Raw genomic sequence first — 24,783 nt, forward strand, 5'->3', positions numbered from 1 at the left:
CCCCCCCAAATATGAAAAACTCTGCTGGGCTGAACTTTTGTAGCATTTTTTCCCCACCAGGTAAGCATTGAATAACTCAGTGGCAGCCATTCTCTCTGGTCACAGTGAATTTTTTTCTTAAAAGCAGTTTCACTCAAACCTCACTTTTTGTGATGGTCGACTTAAGAGAATAGCGTGTGGCTGTGCAATTTTGTTTCTGCTCAGGAAAACTACCACAGAAACTCTTGTGATGTTGAACACAGCTTGTAAGTACAGTGCTATTGTCAAGTGTCCGAGTGGTTTTCTCGTTTCAAAAAAGGTAAAATGCTGGTAGATGACACCTCGTTCTGGAGATCCATCAACTTCCTGAATGGATGAAAATGTTGACAATTCATGCACAGATCAAGAAAATAATCAGTTGCTTTTTTGATGTGAGGGGGATAGTGCATTGGAGTTTATTCCACCAGGTCAGACTGTTAATCAAGCTTTCTATTTAGAGGTTCTGAAAAGATAGTGTAACAGTGTGCAATAAAAAAGGCCTGATTGTGGCAGACAGGGGACTGGTTTTTCCATCACAACAATGTACCTGCTCATGCAGCCATCTTAATGCACCAGGTTTTGGCAAAAAAAACCAAACAAACAACAAACAAACCCAGCATGGCTCTCTTACACCCATGCACTTGACCTTGCTCAGTGCAATGACTTTTTGATTCTGTGATTGCAGAGGGACATGAAAGGACAGCAATTTAACAAAGTAGAAGAGGTGAAGAGAAAACCAAGAGAGGTGCTGTCGGTCATCAAAACAGACGAGTTTGAAAAATGTTTTCAGAAATGGAATCCCAGATTTGACATATATTAAGTATAATGAAGAGTACTTTGAAGGTGATAAGGTTGTTTTGTAAAAAAATAAATAAATAAATTTAGGTACTTAGCTTTGGGGGGGAAAAATCTGGGTTGGAGTGGTAACCCCTCAGATGTGCATGTATATATATATAAGAACTCATGAGTTTATACTGAGACCTCCAATTCCATTTCTCAACATCACATGGCTTATTTTAGCCTTACCTGTAAGAAATTGTATTTTAAGTATATTCATAAAAGTGATGGTTAGTCAGATGTGGGAATGAATGGTGGCTTTGGGATGTAAGTCTTCACGCATAATGTGGGTCCAAAGGTTCTGTAGCTTAATTAAGTGCTCTGTTAATGAACTGTCTTTCCTGTGGTGATTCACCATCATTTTCCATATGTGGGTTAGTCATTATTTCATAGCTATCTTGAAAGGGGTTTTTGTGTCACTCCTAGTCCTTGTACTTGAGGGAGCTCCGCCTCCTAGAAGAATAAGCGGTCTGTTTGTGTGTGTTTTTGTGGTGGAGTGGAGAGTGGTTCTGTTCTATGGCGTACCTTTAGGAAGCTTTCTCAAAGGAACTGAGCGCACTTGGAAGGGCGGGTGTTGGCTTGGAGGGCTAGGGATGCTGTCAAACATTTTATAAAACACATTAGCCAAACAAATGTCAGAAAGCAACAGAGTTTCGCTCAGACCAAATTTGTTTTAATCTTTGAATTACCGTTTTGATAAGGCAGTCTGCATTCCTTTTCTGAAGTGTAACTTTCTTCCTAAAGCAGAGACTTCATCTAAGACTTCTAGATAATAAACCCTTCAGACTTGGGTTGTTGGGGATGCTTGTATTGGGAACTACGGTCTGCACCTGTTGGTTAGACAGTAGCTGGTACATTAGTTAAAATAGGTACACTATCCTTGTAAATCTTTATTGTAGTCCATCTGACCGATTGCTATTTGAATATAACCAGATACCATATGGTACTGTTTCAGACCTTCATCCAGGGAATTAACACAGTTCAGACAAATTTGGCAGCTGAAATGGTAGGGACTTAAAGTGTGTGCGTGTGTGGTGCGGTGTTGGGAAGAAGGAGTTGAGCACACCCAGGGCCACCTGCTTGTGTCTCACTCATGGCTTAGTACTGCAGGCCCCTGGGTTGGGAGTCACTAAAACCATTGGGGGAAAGAAACAAAAGGAGAGCTGCTTCCCCTTAATGAAAATCTGATGGGAGCACAGACGTGAGCAAACACCCTCATACAGTCAGTTGTCAGTGATACACCTGTGATTCATCTGTGATACTGCACTTCTTTCTTGGCAAATAGGGAAAGGTGGGGAGACAGTGAACTCTAGCATGTCTTTCCTTCTTTCGTAGCTCTCAGTCTCTTGACTGTAATTTCTACTACCTTTAGAAGAGTCATGATGTCAGGTCAGTGTGTACATAGAAAGAACTTCCAACAGAGTTGTAATGCTCCAAAGGAAATTGCGTGCTGCTGCCAGTGTGGAGAGTAGAGTGGTAGTAGTCACTGAAAGTGCACTGCCTGGTTTTCATATGAGCATGTTTTGCTAGGTGCTTTTCTAATGTGAAAGTAGATAATTGGTCAGATTCCCCATATTAGAGAATTGCTCATGTTTATGATTGATCACCAGCAAATGCGTTCTTTTACGTAAGAAGATTTAGTATGAAAACATGTCCCTGAGGCGTTTATGATCACAATCAGGCCATTTAGACGGCTCGTAATGAAAGACGTAACATTTTCCATGTGTGATGACATGTGAATGAATTCCAAACTACACGTTAGCTGTGCATATTACATAAACTTAGCAGTTGCCTTTTAGGAATTTAAAGTTCCAGGAGACAGTGAAAAGAGCCTCAGCCTTAGACAAACACCGAGACTGGGCTGCACCCTATTTAGCGAAAGCTTCCCCCAGGCCAAACTGATGTACACAGAACATGAAACGTTTTTCTTGCCCTGTTGTGAGGATTGAGTGTGATAAGGTCTGTAGAATAGTATTTGAGAGGATCAGTTGGTGCATGTGGCATATCAAGGATATGTACAGTTTAAACGTTACAGCCCTGGATAAACACAGAGTTTTAATGTTCACCAACATACATGAATCTCCATTTTAAGTAAATCTCACGTAAAACTGAACACATTGAACAGTATATATTTATGGACATAGACTGACCTCTTTATTCTGTGGGATGGGTGGTGGGGCTGGTAGGCTCATACTACCAACCTTTAGGGTTAACAGCTGAGCATGTAACCACTGAACCTCCAGGACGCCATATGGAAGGTGGTATATACCTTACATTTTTAAAAAGAACAAAATAAAATTGTATGTTGAGCAGTTCAAGCTACAATTATTTGAAATCTTTACATTACATAAGTGGCAGTATCATTGTTAAACATTGACTTAAAAGGTTATTTTTCTTCTCAACATATTATTCCATAGTTCAATTATGTTAAGCGAATTGTACTTTTTCCCTTCTCTGAAAAAGCATTTTATGTTATTACAGTTGCTACCACAATCAATTTCCAAACATTCTTTTTCTTCCCAGACTCCTTGACATTGTCTTTTACCCCTCAACCTAAAAGTTTCTAAATGTTGGTATATAAAATCATTACACAAAGGTTGACTTAATATCTTGCCTAATAAATAAATAAATAAAACCACAAAAACAAAACAACAGTGCCATCGAGTCTCTATTGTTTCAGAACCACCTGTAAGATAGGGTAGAACGGCTTCTGTGGTTCCCAGGCTTTCACACTTAAAAAGAGCCAGAGGGAGATCAAATTACATGGTGTTAGATTCCAGCCTAGGTTCAGCTGCTGAAATCCATTTACAATGCTTTTCATCTGATATTTGGGCTGTTAATGATGCTAGTCTATGTGCACTGGGGATTCAGTTCATTAAAACCAAAACCAAACTCTGCCACTGAGTCGATTCTGACTCTTGGCAACCATTTGGATGGAGGAAGTACCCCTGTGATTGCTGAGACTAACTCTTTAGGGGAGCAGAAAGCCCCACCTTTCTCCTGAGGAGCAACTGGTGACTTCAAACTACCAACCTTGCAGTTAGCAGCCCAATAATTAACCACTGAATCCTCGTCAGAGTCACAAAACACATCAATGACGCCAAGTGCAAGATCACAGGCTTGTGGATCCAGTGGCTTTGAAAGTATCTCAGTGCTGGCAGGGGTCTCCACTTTGGCTACTCCAGCTCCCAGGGCTGCCTCAGGGTAGGTCCATGTGGCTTCTCAGGGTAGAGTCTCCAAGGGAGTGAATAGAGAGTGTCTTCTGCCTCCAAGGAGGAAATACAGGAGTTCCCAGAATCATCAGGAGAAAGCCATGGCAACACTGAGGCCTCGTTGGCTATCCCCTGACTGACAGGCTAGACTCCACCCCTTCCCTCTTAATCCTCAAATTGACAAATGATTGATTATATAACTACCACACCTGTAATGTGCGCTGTCACATATAGGTCATTCTTATACAGGTAGGTCAAGACGGGACATATTTTAGCCTTGAAGGAAAAGATAGGAACTGAATTATCAGAAAGCGTAATTATTAGCAAGGCATTCTTCATTTTGGGAAGTGAGGAGAGCTGTAGGAAGATAGTACTTTGATTTTTGTAGAGCTGCAAGAGTTCAAAACAAGTCTGGTCACCTAAGTGATGGGGGGGTGTGATGGAATTGGGGGGAGGTTGAGCCTATTTTTCCTAGTGTGTTATTTTAGTGCCTACTCAACACATTTTGTTAGTGCGTAGTGAGATCTAAAGATAAGTGTCAAATTGAACATTTTGTTGTTGTTCTCTATACTCTATTGCTAAAGAAAATGAATATTCTGGTGCATTACTGAGCGATAAGATGAAATTACTGTTGTCGGCATCTTCCTGAAAGGCTGTGTACTGTAGAATTATTACGTTGGGTCTTCTCATGTAAATATACTAATATGAAATGGATAGGCTGGTTATTTTTCACTCAGCTTTCTATAATGATCTTTGGTCATGCTCTGATCATTGTCACGCTCAACCCTTTCCCCTGTCTCAGTGACTTCCTCACACTGACTTCCTGTGACAGACCAGCAATCTCTCTTCCACCACAAGTCACTGCTGGTCTGCTCAGAATTCTGCAGAAAAATCTGCACCGATGTCATTTGTTCTCACAAGATATTTTTAGATTTACCCATCCTGATACAGTGTCATTGTTAAATTGTCACATTAACTTGAGTTTTTGTTTGCCTGTGTTTGAGAAGTCTTCACCAACATCTGGAAAAACATTGGTTTCAGAATATGAGCATTGCCTTTAGAACTTTGGGGTGGTGCTCCCCATCTGCTGTAAACATTTTTTTATTCCCTGTATTATATATTCCTTCTTCACTTACCACTTTTATCTCATTCAGATTTAAAAAAAAAACATCAAAAAGGCCACAATTTAGCACATAGTCCTTCCTCCCCTTACTGGTTTGCTCAGTTGATCTTGGATTTAAGCTTTTATTGATGCAAAAGTACTCATCCTGGTGGCTTCACTAAGTCAGAGCCTGTGTACGTCCTTGGTTGCAAACATCAGAAGCCAGTTCTGCTCAAGCAAATAAACTTACATTGATCCCCGTTTCAGAGAACTGTAGCAGGCAGAGTCAGGGTTGCTCTGTGTGCTCTGGAGTCAAACTGCTGGTGGGTTTTAATTGGCTTCAACTGTTTCTGGTCTCTTGGTCCAACTGTCTCTGGTCTCTTGGTTCGACCCAGTTCAGACCTAGCAGCTGGCTCAAGGGGCTGGGTACCATCTTACAGATGTGGCTATTGGGGCTCACACCTGTCTGGGGGCTCCTCTGAGAGACAATTATTATGAACTGCTTAGACCTGTTACTGCCTTCTAATATAGCCATCACATTGTGTGTCTGTTCAAGCTCCTAAGTAACAGTATCGATTCCAAAAAAGACATGAAGATTTCCTCTCTCGTGTGTCCCAAAGGTTAACATTGAACAGTATTGGTTGGGAAAAAAAATAGTATTGGTTGTAATTAGGGAAGAGGCCCCTGGGAAAGCAATCTTCCCGGGACAGAATTTTTGTGAGTGAATCTGTGATAGTTCTGCTGCCAGTCTAGAACTCAGCTCTCACAGACTGATCACGTCAGCAGTTTGCTCATTATAAGAACTAAAATTCATGTCTAATTTGAAGTAGACATCAAAGGAATAGACATACCTCCACCCACCCCCATAACAACTTTGCCTTCTCTGCAAACTTGGAAGGAGAATGTTCTTCCAGTAGAAGAAGCAAGGTACTTCAGAGACCTGAATGTCCTTCAGATTATGGGGAACAAATTCTTTTTTTGTTTGTTTGTTTGGTTCTGGATTTTATTGCAGCTATATCCATGTACCTATATATGAATGGGTTTCAAAAAGTCAGTTGAAACATGGAATTAAAAAATAACAATTTTTCTCTCTTTTTTAAAATTGTTTTATTAGGGGCTCATACAGCTCTGATCACAATCCATACATACATCAATTGTGTAAAGCTCATTTGTACATTCATTTCCCTCATCATTCTCAAAACATTTGCTCTCCACTTAAGCCCCAGGTATCAGGTCCTCATTTTTTCCTCCCTCCCTGCTCCCCCCTCCCTCATGAGCACTTAATCATTTATAAATTTTTATTTTGTCATATCTTGCCCTGTCCGATGTCTCCCTTCACCCTCCCCAGGGAGGAGGTCACATGTAGATCTTTGTAATCGGTTCCCTCTTTCCAACCCACTCTCCCTCTACCCTCCCAGTATCGTCACCACTGGTCCTGAAGGGATCATCCGCCCTGGATTCCCTGTTTTTCCAGGGGGAACAACTTCTTAAGACTATATTTCTAGTTTTTAAATAGGAGACCTGGATTAGAGCCCAAGAATGTACAGCCCAAACATCATAATCTGATTATATTATTTATTGGGCAACAACAACCCCCCCAAAACAAGTATATGCCTCCATAAGCGTATATATAGACATACAAGTATGGATAAGTGTATATATGTATATATGTGTGTGTGTGTGTATATGTATATATATATACACACACATACACACGTGTGCACAGATAGAAGTAATTGAATATACATGTTGGTAAAGATGTGTGAACAGATATATGTGTTCATTTGTGTAGAAAACAAAGATGTGCCTCACAGACAAAACCATACACATTCGTTTTCTGAGTTTTAGGGCTTAGGACTTTAATCCCATGGAACAACTCAGTTGGTTCACAGTTTATATTTTGTATCCTAGTGAGGAGAGTAGCATCTGGAGTCTTAAAAACTTACGAGATTTCTCTTATTTGTCAGGAGAAAAAGAGAAAGAAGAAAACAGGAGTCTCAGAGAAGAAACTAATCTGCTAGGTAAATCCCCTGTATAAGCTATAGTCTCATCTACCCCGAGACCAGAGGAACTAGATGGTGCCTGGCTATAACTACTGACCATTCTGAGCCGGGCCAGTGGAATGAGAGTAAAACTTGGGGAAGAACTGATTCTTAAAAGATTGAGATTTGCTGAACAAACATACCAGAAAACTCCATGAGACTTGCCCTGAGATACTCTTTAAACTTCAAGCTCTATTTTCTACATACATGCCTGTGTAAAAAATGTACATGTGCATACAACACAGATGGCACATATAAGAAACTTGTGCACTGGGAAGGGGCTGTGTGATTTGCAAACAAAACAAAATTGAAAGTACCGTGTATATACTCGTGTATAAGCTGACTTTTTCACATTTTTAATGCAGTTTCTGTGGTGAAATTAAGTGCCTCAGCTGATATTCGAGTTGGCTTATACTCGAGTGTATATGGTACAGTATACTCACGGACACCCCCTGGGTCCATTCTTAACAAGATAGCAGAGTAACACATGAAGGACATTGACCGTGAATACAGTGCTCTTAAAACTAATTTTTAAAATCATCTCGTATGAGACCAAATGGTCAACCATTACTCCAAAGCAAAGGTAAGAAAATAAGGGGACAGGGAAATGAGCTGGAAATGAAAAACAACAAAATGCAATGTCACTGAGCAAAAACTGTACAGAAATTCAAATGGGGACCTAATTTATTTTGCCAACTTCAACCAAAAACACATGAATATTAGTAAAAGACAAATGAGTAGTAAAGCTACAGGAACTCCGGAGCCCTGGTGGTGCTGTTGGGAGAGCATTGGACTGCTACGGCCAGGATGAGTGTTCAAATCTACCACCTACGCCTCCGTGGGCCTATGAGCCTCTGCTCCTGTAAAGATTTACAGCCTCAGAAACCCACAGTCGGAAACGACTGGCAGTGAGTTTGGTTTGGTATGGAGATTGAAAGGACAGGCCCAGGACCCTATTTGTATATTCATGTTTGTATGTTGACCTCCCCTTAACTTTGCCCTGTGGATATAAACTGTCTATGGCAACCCTAGAGCATAAACCACGAGGAAAGTTGAAGAGCTGGGCTCCAGTAATTGCAATGGGAAAGAAATGCCACTTGTCTCAGTTTCGAATGTTAAATGAAGTAAACGCCTACCTTGCATAACCTACATTCTCTTCTTGAAGATCAAACAAAGTATGTTTAGGAACATTCTTCAGAAATACTGTGTTCAGGTGCCAGGTATAATCATGGGCATTTTAAGGGGCATAGTCCAGGCGTAGAGGATGCTGGAATGTATAACTAGGTAACAACACCCTCATGTTTATTTCCTGAAGTATCTAGAAGTCCCTGGTCCCTCTTAGCACATTCCTCACACGAGGGATCAGAAGATTGAATAGAAGAGCAGTGTCTTTGGTAAATACAACTGCTATCTCCCTGAACCCTCCAGCCCCATACAGCATTCTCAGAGAGTCCACTTTCCAACAAGGAGCAGCTGGTCTGACATGACAAGGAGCACAAAGTGTTGCCTCCTGTAGATGTCAAGAGACTTGGTGGGTGGGCATGGCATTTTGGTCCCCCCTGTGACTCATGCCTACATGCCCAAGTGGTATGAAGTAAAACTGTTGACATTGTGAAAGCAGCTGGCATTTGAGCAAGGCCTTTTTCACCTTCCCTTCGAGCCTCACTGTGGCTCAGTTACCATTAAGGCCATGGGATCCAGAGTCAGACAGTCTGAAGACTGCTTTCCCATGACTAGTGGGGTGACCTTGGGCACTTCTGATCCTGCTTCCTCTTAAATTACTAATACTGTCAATACCAAAATCATGGAAGGGTGTAAGATCACCCGAGATCATAGATGGAAAGCCCAGGACCCCTAGGACAGGTGGGTACTCTGGATGGTGTGTGTGTTAGTAGTCATTGTGTAACAGTGAATTACACTAACTCCTATAGTGAAACCTGCAAAGGCCAGAAGTTGCCTAAATCAGAAACCTGCCAGAGAAGGGAAACTTAAGTCTTATTTTTTTACTAAAGAGACAATAGGGAAGTGGTAAGGCTACCCTGTCCAAGATGGAAAACTGGTGAGGCCTGGAAAAATAAAGGCAGCCCTGTGGGGGACCAGCCTCCACAACCGCATAGGTCCTAAAGGGTGATTGTGTAATTGAAGGGTAAATTAATGAATCATCAGACAAGGCATGTAAGGGTTCACCTCTCCCAAGGAGACTGGAACCAGAGAGAGGTAATATACTCTCCAATAGACATATAATCTCAGATGCAGGCCACATCATACACATATGTAACAGGAAGAAAATATGCTAGAGTAGAGGTTCTTAACCTGTGTGTCATGACCCCTTTGAGGGTCGAACAGTCCTTTTACAGGGGTCACCCAATTTATAACAGCAAAATTACGTTATGAAGTAGCAACGAAACTAATTTTATGGTTGGGGGTCACCACACCATGAGGAACGGTATTAAAGGGTTGCGGCATGAGGAAGATTGAGAATACCGAACTAGAGGAAAGTTGTGTTTGGTCTTGCACCCTGACTAGCGGCCCTTCTCTTAGGCCACTGTACCACCCATATTCTTTAGCTGAATGAAGGTAAGCTTTTATCACTTAGGAAACAAATGTTGATTGATGATTGTTGAGTGATCTAGTATGTATCTGGTTTTGTATTGACAATAACGTTTTAAGTAACTATCATGATTGAATAGCAGTATTAATATTGCAGTTATAATGCTCCTTATCTCTCTTGCTCTTCATTTTCAGAAGTGTTTTTGTTTTTAATTAAACACATAATCTTAAAATAAGTATGGGCAGTTTTTGTAGCCAGAGGATCTGTTTGGGGATCCACATATTGATGCATTCCATGTTTAAATCCCTACGATGTCTCATGATGATTTAGTTTCTTCCAAGGTCAAGGAAGGATGCTAAGACTTTCTTTGCTAAATAATTGGATCTTACAAGCTGCCTATTTTTTCCATATGCTACTCTATGCCCTTGTCTACATTAATAGGAAAACCCTGAATGTGGACACTTAGATTTCATGTATGAAGAGCTATTTGGCCTTTTGAATTATATGTGTGAGGGACTGTTTGGTCTCTCATAATTTAGTTACTTTGTCTCCCGTTCAATGTTTAGGTTGGTGAACAATAAGGACCCACCCGTCTTTCTCTACAAAATTCTATTTGATCCAACTGGTGGGGCAGGAATAGACAAAAACATCACTGTAGTGTCATCAGTCAGTTCACACGCAGGCCATTGTGTTTGGTTTTAGATGGCTCATTTAAAGAAAGACAGAAAACTCTCGAGTTTATCATAGAAGTGAAATAAACCAAAGTCACTTTAAGGAATGAGAATGATCAGCCCAGAACATGATGAGTCCTCACTGTAGATGCACAGTAGTTCATCTGTGTGTGCAGTAGCGGTAGCATCACTTGTAAGAAGAGTGTGCTAGAGTCCCATGTGACCACTGGGGATAGTGTCCAGAGCTGTCTGAAACTACTGTCGGCTTCTTGGTGAAATAGTGGCCGTCTGACAACCGGCAGTATCCCATAACTGAAAAACAGTATAGCATGTGAGGTTAAAAGATACTTAATCTTTCCAGATCTAAGTTATATTTCAGTATAGAAACAGCAGTGCCTGGAATGTTTGTACACCTCAAGAGAAGGGCGTTACTCTATGGAAAGACAGCAGTGCCGCTTTTCCCTTGGTCGGGGCATATTTCTGAGTCTGCTTTCCGGATTATTCTGTAAAGACACTGTCATTCAACCTTCATCTCTTTTTTCTGCCCCCTGTTGCTTGCCTCTCAATTTCATTTTCCCCTTGCGCTCACCTTTTTTCATTACCTAGAAAATATGCATAGTTTGCAATGCATATTATCCCTCTATTTTGAAATCTTTCTTTTATTTCAAAAGCTTTTTGTTCTGCTTAGAGAGGACGCTGTTTTAAGTGTCTTGCAATGGATGATCCACGCTTCCCTCCAAGGCACAGGCATGAGAACCCCTTCCTCTGTCTAGGCTTGCTCTAGCCTCAGGGCCACCCTCCTAGCAGAGGTGCTGCTCATCATTACCAGAGCCTGGAACAAGTGTAGTGAGCCCTGATGGTGTACGAGTTAAGTACTCAGAACTTAGCACCTGCTTGACGGGAGAAATGCCTCGGCCATCTACTCTCCAAGATTACAGCCTAAGAAACCCTGTGGGACAGTTCTCCGTCCGGTAGCTCTCTGTGAGTCAGCATCTGCCTGACAGCAGCAACTAGAGTGCACCTTTAAGGCACCAGGTTGTCCTTTATATCTGTTCAAAGAAAGCCATTCCTTCCTCTCTGCTTAGCAGCTGGCATTTACACATGAGTTCTTGTATAACAGCACATGCCTTAACCATGGCACCTGAAGTCTTGAATATAAATAGTAAGCAGATTCACGACCATCAAGTCAATTCCGACTCACAGCGACCAGTTCTGCCAGAGTAGAACTGCCTCATGGAGTTTCCATGACTAACTGTTGACACAAACCGGTTGCCACATCTCTTTCCCTTGGAGTACCTGGTGGATTTGAATGGCCGACTTCAGTTAGTAGCTGAATGTTTTAACCATCAATCCACCAAAGCTCCACGTTAATTATGCATTGTGGGCTGTAGTTGGTTGGTGTAAGCTTATTACACATTTATGTTCATAAGGCTGGTGTTTATGGCTAAATGCAATTGCGTAAAATTAATGCTCAGTTTCTCTTAAGGAAAGGCCTCAGACAAGTAATAATACAAAGATTGGTGACTTGGGTGCTATTTTCTTAGTGCAATTACAGTGACATGAATATATAATACTTAAAAAATATGAAAATTCTGATACTATCCGAGGTTGCAAGAAATACCAAAAAAAAGCAGTTTATGGAAACATCCCGTTATATTTCTATTCCATTTTTCTACAGACTTTTTGCAGCCTAATAAAGAGTGTGAAAGTAATTATCTACACAGGACTGAATTTTATTTAACTTCTGTTTTGGGTGTTTTTATTGAGGTGGTGGCATTCAAACAAGATAAAAATACATGTGACCCCAGAAATATGAAACAAAGGATGCTCGTCTTTTTCTCTAAATTGCAGTACTTTTTTTATTAAGTAAAACTTCATGAGATATTCAAATGGCAAATCAACACAAAAAAAGATGTTCCACATCATTAGCTGTTAGAGAAATGCAAATTGAAATACAGTGAAGTATTGGAATAAGTAAAATAAAAAATAACGATACCATAAAAATCTGATGAGGGTGCAGGCAAACCTTAAAATGCAACAGCACTCTGGAAAATAATCTGACAGTGCCTTATGAAGCCAGACCTGCAAGTCCCTTGCAACCCAGCCATCTCACTTGTGGGCATTGTATCCCAGTGAAATGAAAGCTTATTTTTGCTCCAAAATCTATACTTGAATGTTTCTCTAGCAGCTTTAATAGCCTGAAAACTAAAAACAATGCAGTCATCCCTCCCCGTGAGTGAATGGTTCAACTACTGGCATTCTTAGGAAAACAAAACCCAAGTCAAGCCCACTGCCCTCAAATCCATTCCACCCCCCGCGGCCTCCTGTACTGCAGACCAGAACTACTCTGCAGAGCTTGCTTGAAGCGCTGGGCTGTTCCTCATGATTCAAACCCACTAGCCATCTCATGGGAGAAAAACCTGACCGTTCTCCTGTGGAGATCCCCGTCTAGGAAACTACTGGGATGCCCTTGAGGGCACCACAACAGCAGCAATTCTCTATGGGAGCAAATTGCCAGTCATTGGTCCCACGATGCCTCTGGGTCGTCTTGAACCTCCAACCTTTCGATAGTAGTTGAACACACAAATTGTGTTGTCCAGGGATTGTCGGGAATGAACCTGGATGAATCTCCAGAGAAGATTACATCTGTATAGTTTCGTTTCTGTCTCACTCTGGAACTGACACTGATAGAGAGGACAGGGTCATGGGTGTTCAGGAGGGAGGGCTGGAGGAAAGGCAGGTGTGGCTTCAGCCACATAGGTGGTAGTGTGTGTGTGTTTTTTTTTTAAATCATTTTATTGGAGTCTCTTAGGTAATGTGTTTCTAACTTCTGTCCTTAGCACTAACCTTTTCCCTTCACGAATGCCAACACCAGCAACCACTTTACAGAAGATCAAGCACCCAGTGGACCCAATGCTGACCATGGTGTGGGTGGGTCAAGGAGACTTCTCCACAGCCTTTAAAACCTACATGCTGGTTCCCCAGTCCTGTCAGCGGATAATAACAAAAGGTCAGGGTTCACAGAGAACAGGAAGCATTTCCTCAGAGGAGCCATGATCCCTTTAGCCTGGTAGATGGGCTCCCTTGATTCTTTGAAGCTTTCTGGAGGAACCTTTTTGGATCCTTAGTGATTGTGATTTAATGGAATTGGAATATAATGAATTGAGAACTGGGAACAAAATGAAAACCCTTCCCTGGGCCTTGAACTCGTGGCACTCAAGTGTTTATTTCAGTGGGTTATGTTGAAGCTTTGAAAGCGTTTCCATAGAAATAACATTACGGATGTATTAGACCCAGACAACCTCGCACGTATCTGGATCACAGTATCTTGACTGAGAGTTCTGCAGAGAACCTAGTTCTCGTGTCTTGCGTTACTTCTGTTGGAAGATGAATGTCGAGTTTCTACTAGAGTTGGTTTTCATTTTCCCTGCTCTGGCCGCTGTGGCCAAAGGATGAGATAGCCCAGGCTGAGGTCGTCTTCCACACGAGGGCAGAGGTGTCACTCTGGGTTTGTTGATGCTCTCAAGATACAAAGAGAGGCAGTCTGGGCTTGGCCATGTGTGAAATGGGTAAAACTAGTGGTATTCTGAGACGAATGGACTCCACAGGAGCCAGGTTGATAGTGTTATGAAATACAACTGTGCCGTGTATTTTCAGTCACTACTGTTACTTCTCTGTTGTCGTCTGTAGATCCACAAACGGCACATTAACACCTTCTCTTTTCCTCCTTGTCTTTGTAGTCTCAAACCATGAATTATGTGGGACAATTGGCTGGGCAGGTGATTGTCACTGTGAAGGAACTCTACAAGGGCATTAACCAGGCCACCCTGTCCGGGTGCATCGATGTGATCGTGGTCCGGCAGCAGGATGGCACCTATCAGTGCTCCCCTTTCCATGTTCGCTTCGGGAAGCTGGGGGTCCTGCGATCCAAGGAGAAAGTGGTGAGTGGCTCACAGCCTCCTCGGGATGCGGGAAGGTTAGACAGTGTCTGCACTTGGTAAAAAGCCAGTGTGTGCTCAAGGGCTTTTTCTTTCTGGTTATGAAACCTGTTTGATGTTAACAAGGGCGGTATGAGAAGTCAGCCATTATGTGTTTGCTTCAAAAGTCCTTCTACATTCACAAGCCCTGCTATAGGAAGTCTCCCCAGGGGTAGAGACTGAGAATTGTTTTAATAATCTTATTGTAAGTTGCACCTGGAGAGCCAAACAGAACAGCCAACTCTTGAGGGAAGTTTGGTGAATTTAAAAAGTCTCTTTACCTTATATAGTATTGTAAATGATTCAGGGTAACCTCTCCATGCTGATTGTGAATGGAATAGATGACATTAAAATACATTTAATTAATTAAAATCCTATTTACTCGTTGTTTTTCCAAAGCTGTAAAGTCTTAAGTCATTCTATGTTTTTTACTGGGACCAGGGTTTGTCCTCAAATCTGAGTCTAAAATGCGTGCCCATAGGCCATAGGCAGGTTGGCATCCATTTGTTTGGGGGAAGATGCATTCAGAAAGGGCATGCGCGGGTTCCTGTCTCCGTAGTTTGTGTACTCTTCCCTTTAGACTACGGGGCAAGTTCAAAAACTGAACTAATAGTTTTAAAAATTGAAGGCTCATAGAAGTATTTTCCTTAATATTGCTACGTTGCAGTATCTGCCTAAATATCAGAGCGAGGTTTTGCCAGATTTGGAAGGATAATGAGAGATAGCCCTCAAAACCTCCAGCAGAGATCACAAAGTACAAGTTAGTATTTTCCCAAAGTGCGTGGTATCTTGCCTTGGGAGGTGTTGGACCAGTGTGGGGTGCTGCAGAAGCCTTTTATCATCCTGAATGAGGACTGTGTAGTACAAACATTTTCAATTGACGGTGGGACAGTGGGGCGCGGAGTTTTTGTTTTTCTGAAAAGGAGGCGTAGACACAATAAGTTTGTGAATTTGACGTGTAAGAGGAACCACAGGCATGCGTTGAAAACATCCCTCTTCAGTTTTTGTGGTTTCACACAGCTGACCTTATTCCTTACATAGACATTTCTCTCCATTTTAACCCTTTCTTTAAGCACAGAGGAAAGCTATATGGGTTTTCCCCCAGATACAACATGATCTTATTTCCAGGAAGTGTTACAAAATCTGTTTTCAGCTGGATAGCTGCATGGCCGATGGCAAGCTGCCTGGGGCTGGCCTGCATTCAGAGCTGTATCGAACCAGAGAGCTACCCTTTGGAAATCCAAAGCACTTGTAATTTACTGACATGGTAACTTTCCATTGCAAAACAGTGTTGTCTACCTTTAACAGCACTTTGGAATCCTTTCCCCCCCTCTTTTTGGTAACTTACAGTCCTTTCAGTCCAGATCTCTTTGAGAGGATCAGCAGACTGGGTTTTTTTCACCGGGTTTTCCCATGAGTTAATTCTAAGGACCTTTGTAAAACTGCCTAGAAGGCTTTTTTTTAAAAAAAAAAAACACAGATTGGCTAAGTCTTCTGGCCCTTCAAAATGAAAACTGCAGGCTGATATATAAAACCCTTGTGCATAAGCCCTTTCTGCAAATGGCGCCTAAGCAGATAGCTCTTTCCACATGCTCTCTGCCTCCAGTTTAGAAACGTAATATAATTTCAGTACAAAGTTACACAAATTAATATGTTATATGTCTTATAAAACCCCTGACTTTAAAATCACATTTTATCACTGAGACACAAGAAAAGGAAATTTTCCATTCCCTCCATTAGTATCCCAGAAACCCAAAAGGCATGTTTGGAAGGATTTTTGACTGTTTGATTTCCCAAAACATAGCGTTTCAATGTGGCAGCAGTAAAGCTGAAACCATGTCAACCTTGAGACCTGGCCTTTGGTATCAACTATTTGTCTTATACTGGGGTTAGTTTAGCTTGGAGAAAGCTACTCATTGATTTTTAACCAAGAACCTACATTTTCAAATGTGTCAACACCAATGGAGTGGACTTCAATTGGTAGCCACCTTAAAACCACTGGTTAGGTGTGGTTTTCCCAATGTCATTAATGTGTTTGATAAATCACTAATACAGGATATTTCATAACAGCCTACACTTGATTTAAAAATTAATTTTGTTGCTATAGAGGAGCCCTAGTGGCGCTGTCAGGTAAGTATTTGACTGCTAACCACAAGCACAGTGGTTCCAACATACTATTTACTCCAAGGGCAAAAAAGGAGGCTCTCTACTCCCATAAAGAGTTACAAAGCCCTAGAATCCCTATATAGGGTTTCCATGATTCTGGAATCAACTGGTTGGCATTGGATTTCGGTTTTGTTGATTTAACACAAAAGCAATGATTTCATTATGTATCAACATTAATAAAACCATGTATTAGGCAGGACTGACTTTATTACCGATAATAAAAATGCATCTCGAACTAGCTTTATTTAGCCAAAAAAAAAAAGTGTTTTCTTTGGCCAGGGATGTATCTAAATATAGATGCAGAGGCTGTGGAAACATTTTGGTTCCCTTTAATACAAGGTGATAACCAGGGCTTCCCATTTACTTAACAGCCCAAGCGCCTAGAGAGCTGCTTCCTACAGAAGCACCTGCATTTGGTCTGCTTGTCAGATTTGTTTCCCATTACCATCTCAGACCAGTCACTGTAGCTGGGGGTGGAGGGACTACAGTAATTGGTTTGGCTTGGACAAGCCTGAACTGAAGCAATTGCCCGCCCCATCCATTATTTCTCAGAATTAGTCTCTCACTAATGCTCAAAAGAACAATATTTGCCCAAGGACAAAGTTCAGAGGGCTAGGAAAGACAGTAATGGAAAGAGGGAGGAAGTAAAATAAGTGATGATACATTGAGGGATGCAGTAGATGAGCTGAAATAAAATGTTTGTATATTATTGAATGTAGACCTGTGATCATATCTGTAAGCCTTCACCTTATTCCCGATAAAAAGCCGGGGCATAGTTTGTTTAGCTTGAACGAAAGACTCTCTGTGCTCAACCACACTTCGTCTCTCCCCCTAGATTGATATAGAAATCAATGGTGATGCAGTAGATCTTCACATGAAATTAGGTGACAATGGAGAAGCTTTCTTTGTGGAGGAAACTGAAGAGGAATATGTAAGTTCTAGTTGGTCCATTTAAGGAGCTCTGGTTGGCATTAGTGGGTTACAATTTGGGCTACTATCCTACGGTCAGCAGTTCAAAACCACCAACAATGTCCAATAGGAGAAACATGAAGCTTTCTACTCTGGTAAAGAGTTTCCGTCTCAAAAACCCGCAGGGTGGCTAGGGGTCAGAATTGACTTCATGGCTGAGGTTAAATGGGCCCGTTTTACAGAATGTGCACAGGCCGATGTCCTGCAGTTTACATGCTTAGTTTTATGAATGATTGTTGCTGGCTAGACAAATTTTAGTTTTAGGTAGAAATTTTAATCTGTGAGAAGGGAATAGGAGAGGTGGGGAGCTTTTCTTAACAGCCAGCTGCAAGCTAGGCAGCAAAAGCCTTTGTTACGATTTCTGTTTGTAAAGGAAGGCACGTGTTTTCTCTGACTGTAAGGTGCATTCTTATCTCCTGTCTGTGAAAGCTGTACCTTGGCTAAATATATTCCATTATATCTGGGAGATAAAAGCATACCTCTTCGGGGATATGTATGTCTCTGTGAGAGAGAGACAGACAGACCTACTTTTAAACGTGGAAGTATGTGTACTATTTGGTTAGAGAATACCTCCCTAACCATGAATAGTCAAATGATTTAATTTTTATATGATCTCAAGAGATTTAAATGAATTGGCTTGTATTCTCTTATGCAGGAAAGCACAATTTGTTCCCACTTTTCTGCCCTTTCAGAAACCCTATGCATCTGCTCATTTGAATGGTGGCAAACATTATCATCTTGATGAATTTATCGTAGACCCTCTTTTTAATTCTTGGAAGATAGCATCTGTGTCTCCTACAAATAATGTCAGATGGCAGAATTTAAAAGCTTCAGCTTGCTAAATATATAAAGACTATTTTTTCCCCTTTTTCTTTTTGCCTTTGAAGATGAACTACAAATTCACAAATTCCAAATTCACAAAGGAAAAAAAAATGACCAAAGTCAAGCCATAGTACAATGAGATTAGTGTTGTTCATATTTTTAGTTAAGAGAGATGCTGACATCTTGGGTCTTAATAGGTAAAGCAGTGTTAAACTGTTATTTATGAAGTGAATGCCTTACTAGACCAGTAGTTTTCATAATACTTGATGATACTTTATTACCTTATTTATATTCGCTTGGCCTCAACAAGTCTCACTCATCAGACAGGAGCAAAGTGCAATAACTGACAGTTGTCACAGGATGAAACGCTCTTTTGAAAACCACATGGAATCACACATAATCCATAACACTGATTATTGATCAAAAGATTAAGTTAGTGAGAGAATTGGCTTATTACTAGTTTGCTACCTACCTAGTTCCCAGTGGCTTCTTCTGATGATCCCATTACAGTCAGTTTGGTAGGCGAAAAAGACTCGATAGCTGACACCCTCTTTTGTTCGCAAATGAGCCAGTTGTTGTTTTTTAAATAAAAAATTCCTTTCATGAATTGGTGATACCGTGGGTTAGATGAGCAGCTGGTTAGCACAAGGTTGCCAGTTAACCCACTTCTAAGAAAAAGATGGTGCTGTCTGCTACCCGAAAGGAGACCTTATCCGTAGTGTTGCTGTGAGCTGGGAAAGTCGGCCAGTGACTGAAAACCACTAACCTCGCAGCAGGAGAAGCAGGAAGCTGCTGCTGCAGTAAGTGTTCCCAGCCTCCGAAACCCTAGCTATGGTCACCAGGAGTCAGTGGACTTAGGGCAGTGGGATTGGATTTTGATAGGAGTCAACAGGAATCAATCGAATGGTAGTGGATTGGTGTCTTAATCTCCACTCTCCAGGAACTCCCCATTTAGAAGGAGATTAAAATAATGCCCCCCCCCAAAAAAAAGTTTCTTTTAATTCACTTTTGTTTGTTTGTTTCGCTTGAACTTTCTCATTTCACTATATACCCTTAACATCCTTTTCAGATCAGGAGTTCTAAGTCCAGTTCTTTTTTAGCTTCTACAGTGTTCCATAGTGCAGCTACAGTGCAGTGCACAGTTCTCTTGCTGTTAAACATCTGGCTTATTTCCCATTTTCCTGTTGCAAACAGTACTATAATAGCTACCCTTATTCATACAACTCCTATGTCCCCTGCTTTCTTACACATTTTTCTCCTATAAAATAGATTCTTAGTGGGGCTGCTCAGTACTTTGTTTGATAATTCGCAAGTAACCCTCCTGCTTTCAGACGGCGCTGCTTTCTTACTTCCATCTTGTCAGCCTTTGACTTCCAAGTGTGTGATCTACTGGCGCACAGTCCCAGTGGCAAGCGCCATTCCTCGAAATGAGCATTGGGTTATAATTGGTCATCGAGAAGTTTACTTTAAGAACAGCTCATTGCTCAGTCATAAGCTTCCGAATCAGAAGAAACTGGCAGTGGAGCCCAGACTAGAGATAGGAACCATCACCAGAAACAAAGTGGCTTTTCAAGACCACAAACTCACTGCCTTCGAGTCAATTCCGACTCGCAGCGACCCTGTAGGAAAAAGTAGAACTCTGCCCTTGTTTGGGTTTCCGAGACTTTAAATCTCCATGAGAGTAGACGGCTTCCGCTGCCTCTAGTCAGGCCCCACAGAGTGCTGTCCGGTGAGCAACCGGCTCCTAACTACATGGTTGGCAGTTTAAACCCATTATTACCTGCTGCCTTGGAGAACGTTGAGGCTGTCTGCTCCCATGAAGATCAGCAGCCTTAGAAGCCCCGTGTAGGGTTACTATGAAAAAGAACTGACTGAATGGCAGTGGGTTCTTTGGTAGTCAAATTAGGTGGATTTATATCTTTTGTTAACTACTTTCTACGTTCTCCATATACAAGGGACAAAGCAAATGAGTAAGAAGTTAATTTACTGAACACTCCGTATTAAGAGTTTAATTATTTTTAAAATTTGAGCATTAATTTAATTCATAAGAGGATATTTAAACTACTTTATGACTTAAAACTTCATTAATTTTGTTTGAACCAGAGTGTTTATTTGACTCAGCGTAACCATTAACTACTCTCCTCTGGCTCCTCACTTCACTTTCCGGTCCTGCCCGCCTCTGTCTGTGCAGTGTTCTCCATCTTTGCCCTCAGCTGTGTACCCTGGTCTTACTTTCCTTGGTACCTTCTGGGAAGTCCTTTGAAGGCTGCTGAACTTTTCTCTGTAGAGATTTTAGTTGACTTTGCTTTAATTACAGCTCTTTGTGTTTCATGCTTAATATATCATTTCCTCTAAAATTATTTAATTACATGTAACAAAATGAGCTAACAACTGAACTCAGCATAACAGCAAATGAGCCTAATCTGTGTGGGGCAGGGGTCCTCAAACTACGACCCACAAGCCACATGCAGCCCACCGGGTGTTTTTGCCGCAGCTGCCTGTCCTGCTTAGCAGCCGACTCGTCCAGTGTGCATAGGAATTTGTTCATTATTTTTTTTAAAACTATAGTCCGGCCCTCCAACGGTCCGAGGGACAGTGAACTGGCCCCCTGTTTAAAAAGTTTGAGGACCCATGGTATAGGGCGTGCACTGGCTTAGTTACGTGTCTTAACTTAGCTTTAGGGAAAATGTATTTTTCTACCACTCTGAAACCAACTCAAAAGAAGTAATTAGTGTATACTTCACTGTTCAGTTTGTCATTGTTATTTTTTCTTTTTCCTTGTCCTCTTGAAGGAAAAACTTCCTGCTTACCTCGCCACCTCGCCAATTCCAACTGATGATCAGTTCTTTAAGGACGTTGACCCCCTTTTGATGGAGTCTGGTGGAAATGAAAGATTGCCTCAGAGTCCTGACATCTCACACACGTTGGCGCCGGAGTCTGTTTTCACACCGGGTTCTGTGAAAAAGAAGAAACGCCGGAGGAAGAAATGCAAGCCAGACAGTAAGAAGGAAGAGCCAGCAGCATCTGCTGCTGTTGCGACGACGGAAGACACATTGGGTGTGGACAGAAGCTCGGATGATGAGAAGGGAGCCCAGTCACCGAGGTAGAGCACACGGTTGGGACTGGGTCTTTTGGGCTGTTTCTAGGCCATCCACTTAGACTAGGTAGCATTAAGGGAAAGTGAGAAACTGATGTCTCTTTTATGGCTATGTAGTGTGAGGGTTGGACATTTTTTTCTCTTCAAAGTTTATTGTGAAATCTAGCTGAGCTGGCATTTTCTTTCTTTTCTTTTGCTGCAAGTTAGAAAGTGTCACACTGCAATGTCATTTGTAGCAGACGGAGCGTGTCTCTCTTCATCCTCTTTAAGTTTCTGAAAATCAAAGGTCCCGAAGAAGCGCTGAATTGGTGACTTTTTAGGGGTGTCACTTGTGGGCTCCTCTGCCCAGTGCAGCTGGATATTTCACCCATTCCTGAAAAATTGGGGGTTTAGTTTAGTTCCTCACCCAAACATGCTAATACGTTGAATATAGGTGTACTATTTATTTATTTATTGAGCACGCTCCATCATCACATTCTTAACCAATCAGAAGAGCCCAAACGCATTTGAAGTCAACAGTTGAGATTCAAAGGTACCAACAGTTTAGGGTAGAACTTTAAAAAATAATTATCTTAAAGTATTTGTTTGTTTGTTTTAATTACCCCTGCTGCCTCTAGGGGTTGCCCGTACCTGAGGGGCCATACGTGCTTCAGGGGGTGATCCTCTTCACTGGGATGGTTGGCGCAGAAACTGCTACCCAGCAGTAACCACCTGTTTCCAAACCTTTCAGTGGAACAGGCAGAGGAGGCTTGGAGTAGCTTTGTGAAGCAGATGGTGGGCCACAATATGTTGCACCCCACTGCTGAAACAGACGCCTTATTGTGCCTCCAGGGAAAGGAGTGCCATTGAAGTTTTAAAATTATTATTATAGAAAAGAGGAGAAATAATTTCTTCTAATCCACTTTGATCTCTTGTAAATTATTTACCAAGATTTTGTTTTAAATGTTCAAAGAGGGAAAAAGACACTGTGGAATGACATGTGAGAATACTTTTTCTAACAGTTTAAAATCGAGATAGATAGAACCTTGTCTATTTTAGCTTTATAATTTTTAACTTTCTGAATAAATCTACAGTATTACTTTTTATCAGTATCCAAAGACTAGCTTAGCTTGGCAGAGCTTAATTATATTGTGAATTCTACATTTCGATCATTGATTCCCAAAGGATTTAAAGCTAATAAAAAATAACTACAATTTCTTTCTTTTTTTTTCTATAGTTTTATTAGGTGCTCATACAACTCTTATCACAATCCATACATACATCAATTGTGTAAAGCACATTTGTACATTCATTGCCCTCTTCATTCTCAAAACATTTGCTCTCCACTTAAGCCCTGGCATCAGGAAATTTTAAAATGGGTGTCCTAAATGAATACATCACTTTTGTTACATGCCTTACTTTTCCAATTTGCATGGAAAGATAATCAACCCAATCTTTGGTGACCAGTTAGAAATGGAAGACAGCTTATCCTGAGCAAGAACCTTGCTTGTTCGGTAAACAAACCATATCAGAACCATGAAAACAAGGGTCTCACAGGAATGTTCAAGAGCTTGATCATTTGCTTTTCTGTAGGTCACCAGTAAATTATAGATGCTGCCATTTGGAGGAAATCCTTTCTGAAATTTCCTTTAAGCAAAGTGTGCTTAATTTAAAAATTTTTTCAAGTTAAAAAAAAGCATAAAGTGTCATGTGGATTCAGGTTTAATACTGGAATATGTGCTGAGCTGAAAAATAGACAATCTGCTAGTCTTATTGCTGACACAGTAGCCTTTAGTTCATGCAGTTCTGTTTGTTTTTTTGAAAATCATTTTATTGGGGGCTCGTACAACTCTTATCACAATTCGTCCATCCATCCATTGTGTCCAGCACATTTGTACTTTTGGGGAAGATCTCAAGCTGATGTCATTATTCATGCCTTTCTATGTGATTTGTTTTGTTCTTTGCCCCCTTACAGGGGATCTTCAAATGCTTCCTTAAAGGAAGAAGACTATAAGGAGCCTTTGATCTTCCATTCTGCGGACCACTACCCATTATCGGATGGCGATTGGTCTCCTTTGGACAAGTAAGTATTTTTCAATTTCTTAGTGTTTTTTAAAAGGGAGGAGGGAGGGAGGGAGGAAGGATATACTAAATAACTTCTGTTACCAATTTACTGGTGTTTTTAAATCTTCACCAGTTTAGGAACTGAATATTTATTTTTATCTTCAATGATTATTTTGTTCCCAAACTTCATTAGTCTTCCTCTGACAGAGTCAGCCAGTTGAAGTCTGTTTAGTCAGCGTGGGTTTTGACCATCTACAGTCTGAAATGCTCATTTTGGGGTGTCCATCATTGGCAGTAGCTGTGTGGTGGTAGGTCATAGGGGCTGTGAAGTCAGTCCCCACTCATAGCGTGCGTCCTTATGTAAACAGAGAGAAACACTGCCTGGTGCTGCACATCCTCCCCGTTGTTCCTGTGCTTGAGCCCAGTGTTCACAGCCACTGTGTAGTCCATCCCCTCTCTCTCTTTCCCCTGTGCTTTACCAAGCCTGACGTCCTTCTCCAGTGACTGGTCTTCTGACAAGAACCAACTAGCTCTTTTTACTTTGGGAAAATCATTACTCCTTCTCTGCTTCCTTGACTTCCTCGTATCTAAAATACATAGGAACAATTGTGAGGATGGCCCGAGGCCCAGCAGTATTGTTGTTACTTGTTGAAGAGTGCTCAGAGTACAGGAGGCAAAGTCCGCCACCCTGGCCTCTAGGAGCATTCTGGTTGCGGTTCTGTGTGTAGGAGAGAGGGAATGTATGTGGAGCAACACTAGGTTTATGCAGGGGTCAGACCTAGTTTCTCTCACTTCATAATTACATTCATTTAGCTTAATTTTTCATGCATTTTGTCTCCTACAAAATTATCTTCCTCGTTGTTTCTCATAAGAATCAAGTGAGATAATACATATGAAATGTTTACAGCGGACCTGGCAAGTCCTTGGGAAGAAGTGGCCTATTGGTTTTTTATTAAAGAACTCAATTGAAGGAAATTCCTGGTATTCGTTCCCGTAGCACTCTTCATATCTAAAGGATCGAGTTGATCTATTCAAAGTGCATATTATTTTGACGTGTCCTGCTCAGCTAGGCTGAAGACATCCTAATTCCGAAGCCATCCCTTTCTTTGTTCTTGTGTTTGCAGCGCCTATTCCCAGGCAGTGTGCCCTAAGAGTGACTCAGAGCTGGAGCTGAAACCTGGTGGAAGCCTGCTCAGATCCGAGTCTCACATGGAGTGGACATGGGGCGGCTTCCCAGAGTCCACTAAGGTACTCAAAACTTGGGACAAGTCCCACC

At 41.4% G+C, this 24,783-nt stretch overlaps 1 protein-coding gene across 2 annotated transcripts in view; it reads left to right on the forward strand.

Annotated features, from left to right (window-relative positions):
* Window positions 1-24,783, forward strand: part of LPIN2 (lipin 2) — a 60,604-nt gene that overhangs the window by 11,001 nt on the left and 24,820 nt on the right. For both annotated transcript variants that reach the window (XM_004702885.2, XM_045296129.1), the window contains exons 2-6: window positions 14,174-14,374; window positions 17,412-17,507; window positions 21,160-21,470; window positions 23,419-23,526; window positions 24,632-24,755. In XM_004702885.2, coding sequence (XP_004702942.1) covers window positions 14,183-14,374; window positions 17,412-17,507; window positions 21,160-21,470; window positions 23,419-23,526; window positions 24,632-24,755 — 831 coding nt within the window. In that variant the 5' untranslated portion in view covers window positions 14,174-14,182. The remainder of the gene's footprint in view (window positions 1-14,173; window positions 14,375-17,411; window positions 17,508-21,159; window positions 21,471-23,418; window positions 23,527-24,631; window positions 24,756-24,783) is intronic.

The sequence above is a fragment of the Echinops telfairi genome, unplaced genomic scaffold (genome assembly GCF_000313985.2).
Source record: "Echinops telfairi isolate 266 unplaced genomic scaffold, ASM31398v2 ScPeMD7_7400;HRSCAF=8409, whole genome shotgun sequence".
Classification (NCBI taxonomy): domain Eukaryota; kingdom Metazoa; phylum Chordata; class Mammalia; order Afrosoricida; family Tenrecidae; genus Echinops; species Echinops telfairi.